Below are 11,289 nucleotides of genomic sequence, written 5' to 3' on the forward strand. Positions count from 1 at the left end.
GTTTCGACGACAGTGGGTGCTTCCGCCCTCCCTGGTGATGTGAGGATTCGGAGCCTCGTTTCTTGAGTAGGGGGGGTGTGTGTCTTGGAGAGGTATGGGATCTGTTGATGGGGAGATGGGATAGGGGGTAGAGGGTAGAGGTTAGGATGTGGTGTGATTGTGGTTGTTGGATCTCGTGTCGGTATCTGGGTAGCCGGACATATGATATGGGGGCTTGAGAGGTCGGGCTGTTGTCAAGGCATCAGAGGCCATGGGAGGTGCAACTTTCAGACTTCATCGGAGGGGTGGCCTCGTCGTATCAGTGGTGAGGGGCCCGAGAGGACTTTGCGTCTGCTATAGGGTCTCTGTGAGCCGGGATGTCTTCTGTTGACGGGTCCGGACAGCCATGAGTGTTTAGCCGTATTAGGGACGTCGTTCTGGCTACCCGTGGATTCGCCCGCGGACTTCCAGGCGGCATTCTGGAAACCCTTTGGTTAGCCAGCGGCTTCCATGCTTGGTCTAGGAGGCATACTCTCGTAATAAGGCGAGAAGGATAAAGGGTGGATGAGCTGGTAGCTCGAATGTGTTCGAGGAGGCTTCCTCACACTCTTCTCGTCTGGCTCTTCAGGCCAGTGTCCCGTATCGAGTGGTCAGTGAGTCCAGGACGAATCAAGAGGCAAGGACCACGATATGACGGCCGTGAGGGCAAACTGCCCAGGGAACACGGATCTTCTTATGGCCTTTCTAGACGGCTGTCGTGGATGACGAAGGCACCTTCTACTCGCGCAGCTAGGCTGGCCTGTATGCTTTCTTTTGCACCGTAGCAACGATGGGGTTGTATTTCAATGCTATCCAGCAAATATATAATGGTTGAAGCCTCTCAACGAATTCGAGGCTATCACGGCGAGACTACTCCAACTGCAGGTGTTCATCACTTTGAACTGTGAGCGGCAATGTTTTTGTCACGCAGTGGATGTTTGTACCCTGCAGGCTTGGTTTACACGCGTCAATCAATGGTCCACGGCGTCTATCAATGCTACTATTCGCTTGTTCGCTTGTGTTACTCGTTGAAAGATCGCTGGGCAGGCGTGGCGACCAACCAACTTTTGCACTCAGGGGCTTCGAGCAAATGAGCTCTTTCCGGGATTCCATGGGAAGCGATCCCGAAGGCCACGGCACAGATGCGATACTCCCAGAAACATGGCGAACAAACACAAAACGTTCGTCGCATGGGTGTTCGCTACCGCAGCCTGGGATGAATAATCAAAAGTTGGCTAGGTTTGAATCCTCCGTTTCTCTTGCAAGGGAGTGGCCTCCAACGTTGCCCCGTTTCGGTGGCGGTTTATTCTACTCTGAATACTCCGAGGATGAGAGACGAAGGCAGAGATGTTGTTTGTGTTTTGGTTCCGGGAGGACGTCTATATACATAAGGGAGCTCTCCACGCCTTCCCTTAGTGACAGTTACCGGGCACGCCACGGCCTACGGTGGGCAACAAATTTGAATACAGGGGGTGCTGGCTGTTTAAATACTGCGAAAACTCATGTTTGTTCTAAGCCAGAAACCGAAAACCAAGAGGCTGTGACTGTTGTGTTTTTCATGTGACTTACTGATATGGGAGTCCGGAATGTTTTCTCCTGTTCCGTCGTCTTTTGCCATGGTTGACTCGAAAAGTGCAAGAGCGTTTTCGAAGTGTCGGCATAGCCACTACTGGATACACCAGTCTACATGGCAGGGCAGTCTCATTGATAAGACAGCCTTGCTAAGCGCAGTTGTGCCCTCTGACGAGGCCGTAACCGGGAGAGACAATGGTTATATGCGACTGGATGAAACTATACATGTGCTGCATGCTTGTCACTTCAGGCTGACTCAAAAACAGGTCATGTATGAAGTAACTGTTGGCGCGGAATCATTAGACATGTGTGCGACAGTTCTTTGGCCTGAATATTTGAGATTGGACCACGGTTGGCAATTTGCGCTATATTGTGACTGCGGCAACAAATACACAGGCGTCAATATCCATGGTTGGGAATAGATAAATATCATTCGAAGAAGCTGACGGGTGCCTGACAGAACATACTTCATAGGGAACCCAAGGGAAGAAAGTCTCGACGGTATGTGAAATTCGCTTGGCTCGGTGGGTAATATACACCGAAGGCTAACTGAGAGATAGATCTGAGAGCTATAGGAGAACAGAGAGAAAATTTCCGGCTCTGACGGCCATAGAACCGATGCTTTCAGCAGCGCTGTATTCAGCTTGGGTCGTCTGAGTTCACGTGGCTAGCTCCCATCGAAATCTCATTGTAAAGGCAACGGACAGCGCTGAGTGGCGAGCCCCCTCTTTGTATCCGATATTTTTCAGGTCATGCAACTGCTAACACTCCGGAAACATTGGGTGGGAGGAAGGATCGAGTTGGTTAAATAGCGGATATAAAGAAATCATCGCGGCTTTGGACCACCGATGTTTAACTCACGCGCGGACAGCATGCTCAACAGATAACAAATGAAGCCCAAGTGTTAGTCTTGCAGAAAAGCCTAGATGCTATCGGGGTATTCGTAAACACATAGGTAACTGAAGCTATACTCTTGTAATATGCAATTTAAACACTCAAGCAAACGTTGTCGCCATTATTCTCTGATCAATGGATTCCGAATGTAGTATTCCCTGTTTTCTGTGCCATTAGAACGAAGAAACAAAGCAAGCTGCGTAAAAGTCTGCTTAAACACTAAGGCCTACCCCAGCCCGTGAACACTAGGGTCCGACACAGTCAGGAGAGGAGGAAACGGTGCCATGTTTTTTATCTTGAGTGACTACGAAAGTGTGGTCTTTCGTAGTATTTAACCGCAATATAGTGCTGGTCTCTACAGCAAGACAAACGACAAAATGGCCCAGGCATGGGTTGCATAGCCTAAGAGCCGGCTGAGAATTCCGGGTTCAAGCATGATGACTGTACATAAAAGCAGGAGTGAGCTCTGTTTTCTCTCGTTGTCTTAAAGTATCAAAGTCGAAGTATGGCATATTCTGCTCCTGCTAATCGGTGTGGACCTTTATTCACCTTATTATACTGATCAACTCGAGAAAATGACGTTTGGGATGTGAGCCAGTAAACGGTGTGTTGAATTTTCGTGAATTTTTGATTACAGAAACAGAGGACCAAATCTTGGAGCAAAGTTGCCGCATAATATGATTACGTGAAATTGATGGCAATGAAGTGTCGCTGCCATTGCTCCAAGCCGCCGGCATGTAAGAAGTGAAGCTCACCGAACACCAATTTCGGTGAGCAGAGCACCTCGAAGGAGGGCAGGTACCATGTACTCATCATCAGGCTGAAATTCGCAGGGATAACATGTATCCGGCACCTTCCCCGGCCCCCGTTGCCTGGTCGCTCCCCGCCAATCAGTGGAGCTGTCGCTGAGAGCTCTCCCAAACCTCAAAATTTCATTCCGCAAACGCGCCTGGGCAGCTTCCGATCGCGTCACTTATCCGCAACAACCTCGATTACCCTTCGGTGTCGTGTCCAATTTCGCCTCCGATTGAACGCGACCACGATATCATCACAACATGTCGCTCTTCGGAAGCAACCCTCTGGGTAGCCTGGGCGCCTCGACCGGCGGTAACCAGCAGCAGGGCAACACGGGAGGAGGTCTGTTTGGACAGCAAAACAACACGAACAACCAGCAAACGAGCTCGACGCCTGCACCGGGCGGTCTTTTCGGAGGCTTGGGACAGAACAAGCCTCAGACAGGCGGTGGATTGTTTGGCGGCGGCGCTGCTACGACGGCACAACCTGCATCAGGATCGTCGCTGTTTGGCCAGCCGCAACAGCAGCAACAGCAACAGGGTCAGCAGCAGCAGTCGGGAGGACTCAGCTTGGGAGGCTTGAGCGGACTGGGAGCATCGACGGCGCAGAAGCCGTCTCTCTTCGGCGGCCTCGGCGGCAACCAGCAGAACCAGAACCAGAACCAGAACCAGACGACCGGCTCGGCTTTCGGCCAAACCAATACCAACACCCTCGGCAGCTCTCTCTTCCCTCCGCAGCAGCAGCAACAGCAGCAGCAAAACCAGAACACCAACAACCAGTCACAAATCCAACAAGGCCAGCCATCGGGCGCATACTTTGACAGTCTCTTCGCCAAAAGCAAGAAGCAGGGAGATGGCGAGAATGGCATGGAGGACCTCCCCAGTCTGCAATTGGGCCTGGGCGACCTGCGCCAGCGCTTGAAGAAGCTGGGAACAAAGGCACAGGAGCGTCCTTCCGACGGCAGAGCTCACTACCTCCTCGCTGCGTCGGGCGTCGACCCCGGAATGGCTGCCAAGGACCTCGGATCCCTTGACTTGCAGACTGGCCGTGTCGAAAGACCCTCTGGCTACTCCCCCGCCGAAATCGACGTCGAGACATACCTCGCGAACCTGCAGACGAAGACGACTATGAGCATGATCGCCGACGGCCTCGAGAGATCTGTTCGCGATTTCGACAACTTCTTGGAGGACAACGTGACGATGGAATGGGAGGCCCAGCGCAAGCGCATTTACGAGCACTTTGGAATCAAGGCTAGGGAAGAATCTTCTTTCGGACCTGCGGCGTCGATGAGAGAGGCTTCGGGTGGCTTTGGCCGTTCGCGACGGAGCAAGAGCCAGGCGACTGGAGCCCGCTCTGGTAGAGCCAGTGTGCTTGGCAAGTCGAGTATGCACCGCTCTGTCATTGGTAACGCCAGCAAGATTGGTTCTCACCAGCCCGAGTTCTCTGATGTCGACCGTTCTGCCGATAACGGCGGTTCGTTGACCGGTCACATCAACTCCGACGACAGGTCCCTGCGCGAGAAGCAGAGCAAGCTTTCCGAAAAGATCCGCAACCTCAACCAGGCTCGCCTCATCTCTCACCCCTACCCCATTCTCTCAGAGCTCGCGGATGTCGAGCACCGGTCTCTTGACCCGTATGCGCCGCACATTGTTGAGGCGTACCACGCTGTTCGGGAGATTGTTGGAGAGGACCCTGAAGCCGATACGACCATCAACGGTGCCACAGCCAAGGAGCGGCAATTCGCCAAGATGTATCTGGATGAAGCCCCCAACTCTTCCAGCTCGATATCTATGCGAAAGAGATTGCTGGATGGCGCCAACAGATACCTCGAGAAGCAGTTCCTGCAAGAGGTTGAGGGGCTCATCTCAAAACACCCCCACGAGGCCAACCTAGGTGGCCGCCCCGATATTGTCAGCAAGATCAGAGCCTACATCCGTCTGCGGTCCGCAAGGAAGGATCTGGTACCCGACAACACGGAGCTTCAGCAAGTTGGAGGCGAATATGTGTGGGCTATCGTCTTTTACCTGCTGCGGTCTGGTCACGTCAGCGAGGCTGCGAAGTATGTGAATGATAATGCCAATCCCTTCCGCAGCATCGACCGCACGTTCCAGAGCTATCTTAACGGCTACGCCTCGAACGAGGACCGTCGCTTGAAGCGGACGCTGCAGGACAGGTGCAATGCCGAGTACAGTCAGCGTGTGCGTAACGCCCCCGACAACTCCATCGACCCCTTCCGTATGGCTTGTTACAAGATTATCGGTCGCTGTGACTTGAACAACCGGAGCCTGGATGGACTCAACACCGACATCAACGACTGGATCTGGCTCCAGTTCAACCTAGCCAGAGAGGGCGACCGCTCCGTCGAGGTGGCTAGCGAGGCTTACGGCCTTTCTGAGCTGCAGTCGAGCATCAAGGAGATTGGTGCTAAGCACTTCCCCAAGAGCTCTACCGAGGACAGCAATGGCAGCTTCGGCATGTTCTTCTACCTTCAGGTGTTGTCGGGCATGTTCGAGGAGGCCATTGCATACCTCTACCCCTTTTCCTATGTCGACGCAGTCCACTTCGCCATTGCCCTTGAGTACTACGGTCTCCTCCGGCCTTCCGACCCCTTCAGCGCTTCCAACGATCTGCGCAGCCTGAACGTCAAGGACTTGGTCCAGATCAATTTCGGCCGAATGATTGGCTACTACACTAGGGATTTCCGGGCAGCCGACGTTGTGTCTGCTGTTGACTACCTGACACTTATCTGCCTCAACATGGACCTGTCAGGTGAGGCCGGCCGCCGCCACGCCAACCTCTGCTGGGAGGCCCTGCGTGAGCTGGTTCTCGAGACTCGCGAGTTTAGCAAGCTCATCGGCGACATCCGCCCCGACGGCCAGCGGATCCGTGGCATCATCGAGGAACGCGGTTCCCTCATCGGCCTGACGGAGGAGAACGACTTTATCAACACCGTCACCGTCCAGGCCGCCAGCTTTGCTGACGAGAACGGCCGCACCACCGACTCGGTCCTGCTCTACCACCTGGCCGGTGAGTACGACACCGTCGTTTCCATTGTCAGCCGCGCACTCAGCGAGGCCATCTCTCTTGAGATCGGCGAGGACCCCATGCGCCTCATGCCCGTCAAGCCTCGCGCTGCCGGTCAAGAGGCCGAGACCGGCAGCAGTCTCAGCCTGGCGTCCATCGACGACCCTGTCGAGCTCGCTCGCACCATGATGTCCATGTACGAACGCGACGCCATGTTCCACCGCAAGATCCAGGAGCAAAACAGGGTCGCCTGCCGTGTCCTGCTTGAGATGAGCACCATCAAGTCCCTTGTCGAAGCCGGCCAGTGGGCTCAATGTCTAGACGTAAGCCGCCTTCCCCTGATCCCCCCCATATCTATCTTGGTACCCTAAAAATAGCTAACACCATAAACAGAAAATCCGTGGCCTCGAAATACTCCCCCTCGACGCCAGCGGCGACCCGAGCATCATCCGCGCCTACGCTGCAAAGTTCTCCGGTCTCTCCCAGCCCGTCTCCATCAACGTGCCCAACCTGCTCATGTGGACCATCATCTGCTGCACGCGCCAGCGCGACCAGCTTACGGGCGGCCAGTTCAGCGGTAACGAGGGCACCCGCCGCATGATGGTCGAGCAAATGAAGCAGATGACGCTCGACCTCACCACCTACACCTCGCAGCTGCGCTACCGCTTTCCGCCGCACCTGCACGAGGCTCTGGCCAGGGCTTCTGCCGAATAAGCCCCGCCACGCGTGTGTGGCGGCGGTCATTTCAGCCGGGCATGGAGCGGCCAGAGAGTGAGCCGTTTTTTTTGGTGTACATTTAAAGCAGGGAGGCCAGAGCCGGATAGTGGAAGGAAGGGTGTCAAATGGCTCGAGGATAGGGGCGCAAAAATTTGTTTGAGTAATGCAGCACGAGTGAGAGGCTGAATAGATACCTTCGTGAGATGGACACCGCTGTACCATGATTTGCTGTGACAACTCAACGACTAGGGATGTTCCACCCTGCGAATATCAAGACACGGGAGCACCGAGGCGTAGACATGTAACCATCATCGGAGTGCACACTCCGTTGGCATTTCCTACCTGCTAATCACTTCGTCCTGGGTATTGTGGTACTACAAACAGCCAAAAATCTCTGGCGACATTGCCGGCTCAAACGCCTCCCAAATCTTTCCTCTTGCGGGAAAGCAAATCAAACGCACAAAGTCCATCGCGTCCCTGTTCTTTGGATACCCCCTCCTTAGTACCCTCGTCCACGTGCGCGTCCGCGTCCACGGCCACGACCCCGTCCTCGTCCTCTACCCCTGCCCCGGAAAGATCCTCTGCCAGACACAACCAGGGACCCGCCAATGCCACTCTCGGACTCGGACGACGAGGAAATCTCGCTCTCGGATTCAGACTCGCCAAGCCTCACTATCGTGGGACCAGTCGAAGGTCTACCGCGGCGTGCGGGCGGCGGTGGGGGGCTTGCGTCGGGGATGCCCGAGTCAGAGGAAGAAGAGGATGGTGATACCGCGGGGGCAGCAAAATCAGATGCTTCATCATTCTCGTCCGACTTCCGCCAAGGCCTGCCGACTGCGCCTGGGGGCGGAGGAGTATGATCCGAACTTGGCTCTCTCTGTCTTTCTCCGGGAGGCGAGGGCGTGTGATCCGAGCTAACTTCTCTTTGTTTGGCTGTCGCGCCAGGAGGCGGAGGTGTAAGATCCAGACTCGGCACTCTTGAAGTTTGTCGAACAGGCGATTCGGCCAATGTCACTCGCCGCTGCTGTTCGCTGTGTCCTCTAGACTGCCTCTCGGAAGATACCTGCGCCGTGGGTGGGGGTTCCTTAGTACTCCCATCTCGCGACTTACGCGAGGTGATCTTGAACTTTCCACCACGGGCTGCAACGCGAGCTGCCATGGACATCATTCTTGTTGCACCTGGAGGAGGCGGAGGCGGAGACTTATCAACAGGCTCCGTCTCTGCAGGAGCTGAGATAGCGGCCCTGTTTTTGGGTGGCCGACCACGACGCTTCTTGGGAGGCTGCAAAATAGCGTCCGCCGTCTGGGTTTCGATCGAAGCAACCAGCGCATTCGGAGAAGATACTTCTCCAGCCAACTCCCTATCGAGTTCCACCTCGAGCTCAGCCTCTATCACGTCGTCGGCCGCGTCAGGTTTGTTGTCTGAAGAGCGGTCTCGCCTTCGGGGGTTGAAGGAACTGGCTTCGTCGATAGTCACAACACGACTGAGACCAGATCGCCGAGATGCGCGTTCCTCACGCTTCTTCGCCGCAAGGTCTGTAGGAGACGGTTTTAGCACAACCGCGGCTCTTGTAGCTGATGTCGGTGTCGAGTTTGCGCTCTTTGGCGGCCTTCCTCGCCTCTTAGGCACCTTAGGCGTTTCGAGTGTAGTAGCGGCGGCGGTGGCATCTGCTGCAGCGGTTCCTTTCTGAATAAGCGCACGTATAGCGTCGGAAGCAAGGTCCAGAGGATCGCCGCTACCATCGCCAGGCTGCGGCTCGTCATTTTGGACGGGCGGCCTCTGCTTGAACGCTGGCACTATGTCGTCCGGATCTTCCGCCACCGGCTCCTCCGGCTCAGCATACGACACCTTAGGTCTGGCATGCCGAAGCGAAGGAACGTTCGCCGGATATTGAGGAGCCGGATAACCGCTCTTCGGTCGCTGTCCGTCTCCCGCCTGCGCTACCTCTTTCTCCGACTGAGCCGAGGCTTCGTTTTCAGGGGCAACGCTAGTATCGTTCGACTCAGCATTTTCAGCATTTTCCGCCTCTCCAGGAGTACCCGCGGCGCCGGAAGTAGAAGATGCACCGCCAAACAGTGCAGGGTCCATACTCGAAACATCGCCTGCATCATCCTTCTTCTGTTTCTTCTTGTGGTGGCTCCTAGGCGCATTGAAATCTGGATCAAAGTCATTCTCGTGCCTTGCTTTCCGCTTTTGAGCGCGCAGTGTCTTTTTGACAAACTCGGCCTCTTCATCAAAGACCATGGCGTCGGCAGAAGGCATCTGGAACGGATCAAATAGAATTTGATCCGGCCCATCTTGCTCATAGTACCCCATACCAAACATGCGTTGACCATCCAAGGGATCTGGATAGGCTGACTGGTCCCATTCGCCAATCGTGTCCATGTCAGCGAATGGCATTGACTGATCGTGGTCTATCTGGGACATGTCTTGGTCACCGCTGAGAGCGCCCTGGTCCTGCATTTGCACGTCGTGTCCTTCGAGAACATGGCTCTGGCCGCCGTATTCATTGGCGCCATTTTCCGCAGAGTCAGTTGGGCCATTGGCATGTTTTGCAATGTCTTCGGCAGTAATGGCTGCTGTTTCTTGAGCTTTGGCGGTGTCGGCCTTTTCTCTTAATTCCTTCATGCGCTTGCTGTTGGTGCTACGGCCCTCTTCACCTGCCGTCTTGAGCCAGTTCAAGTTGTGAACTCGAAAATCGACAAGGACCTCGACGCTTCGGTCGTCGGCAATGGCTCTGGTGTCATGGCCAAGGAGGGTGTTCTTGGGCGTATAAGGATTGGTGCTCTCCGCGCGGCGGCATGCACCACAATTGCAGATGCCCAGGCACTTCGGGCAGAGCCAGTTCTCGTTCTCTTGTACTGTCTGCGGCATCATGTCGAATGCCCGATAGAGCACACCGTAGCAGTAGCCATCTTTGCAGTCTGGGTTGGAGCATATCTGCACCTTATATGCATAATCTTTGTGACAGCATACGTGACAGCGGCGGAGATCCCCCTTCTTCTTCTTACGCTTGTACTTCTTCTTCTTTGGCTTTCCGTTATCATCAAGCTCTGGCTCGGGGTCCGATTCAGTAAGTCGCTCCTCCTCCTCGAGCTTCGAGATGTCCTTGAACGGTCGCCTGTGTAGGCCTTCTTGGCAGATTTCGGCGAGTGACTTCTTGCCCCGCCGGCTGCGAGCGATCTCAAGAGGCTGTGGTGAAAGCTCTATATCGACAAAGCCATCGTTCTTGATGACAATGGATCGCCAAAGCTCGTAGTTATCCGTCAGCTCTGACCACTGCCATTGTTCGCACCATCGAAGGTTGGAGATGCAGACACAGGACCGTCCCATGGCATAGCACTCCATGCAGACATCGTATGCGTCCTCGTCGCCATTTATTAGAGTTCGCACACAATGTTTGCATGTCAGGAACCGGTTAAAGATGTTCGATCTGCAGTACGAGCATGTGACACAAGAATCGTACTCGATGTATTCAACGTTCTTCTCCTTGGTAGCGAACATCTCGTCAACGAGAATCTCAGTAAACAACGCAAAGAGATGGCGGAAATCCTTGGCCAGCTGTTTGTATCGTGACGAAGAGCGAAACAGTTCAGATCCCAGACCGAGAATTCCCATCTCAGCCTTCTCCTCTGCTTGCACCATCTGCTCGTAATACTTCTTGAGCGTATAGTAGATGATGGCTTTATTCTTGTACTGTTCGTCGCGACATACAAGTCGGGCCTTTGGTAGAGCCTCATGGAGTGCCATGTCTAAGGTCTCGACTGTTGTCCGATTCCACGCGACCTTCATAGTGCGGGTGCCCCTGTTCCAGACCTGATGAGGAGCCAGAGGTGGGATGAGGATAAAGTCGCCAGGTTTCTGCTCGACAACGTAGACAGGGAAGGTGGCCTTCTTCCAAGCGTTAATCTGCGCAAAATGCTTCTCAATTTCGATGTCATGGCCGAGCATCGAAAGGAAGTATTCACGAACAACTTCTCGATCTTTTGTTTCCGTCATGAACCAAATGGAGCTGCCTGGCTTCTCTCCGTTTTCGCTGCCCGAAGCTTCCACCATGATGTTCTGTCCAAGGCTGGCACACATTTCACGATGCGCCGGAGTAAAGGTTCCTTCGTGACCAATGTAACACATGAGGTTCTGCGCTCGCATTTCTTCGGGCAGGCTTGACATGAGGTCGCCCGCGGGAGCCAATGTCGCTCTTTCGCCGAGACCGTGGAAGACATCGTTGTTTCGAGGATTGGCAGCTCCTTTCTGCGTGACGTTCTCAT

The 11,289-nt window shown here is 54.5% G+C and overlaps 1 protein-coding gene across 1 annotated transcript; it reads left to right on the forward strand.

Moving 5' to 3' along the window:
* Positions 1–3,539: 3,539 nt before the first annotated feature.
* On the forward strand, positions 3,540–7,017 carry ColSpa_12041 (nucleoporin NIC96; the record flags this gene model as incomplete). Its single annotated transcript, XM_049278253.1, has 2 exons — positions 3,540–6,626; positions 6,697–7,017. The coding sequence occupies 2 exons, from the start codon at positions 3,540–3,542 to the stop codon at positions 7,015–7,017; spliced, it is 3,408 nt and encodes a 1,135-aa protein (XP_049134210.1).
* Between the last annotated feature and the right edge of the window lie 4,272 nt (positions 7,018–11,289).

The sequence above is a fragment of the Colletotrichum spaethianum genome (genome assembly GCF_022836535.1).
Source record: "Colletotrichum spaethianum MAFF 239500 DNA, contig56, whole genome shotgun sequence".
NCBI lineage: Eukaryota > Fungi > Ascomycota > Sordariomycetes > Glomerellales > Glomerellaceae > Colletotrichum > Colletotrichum spaethianum.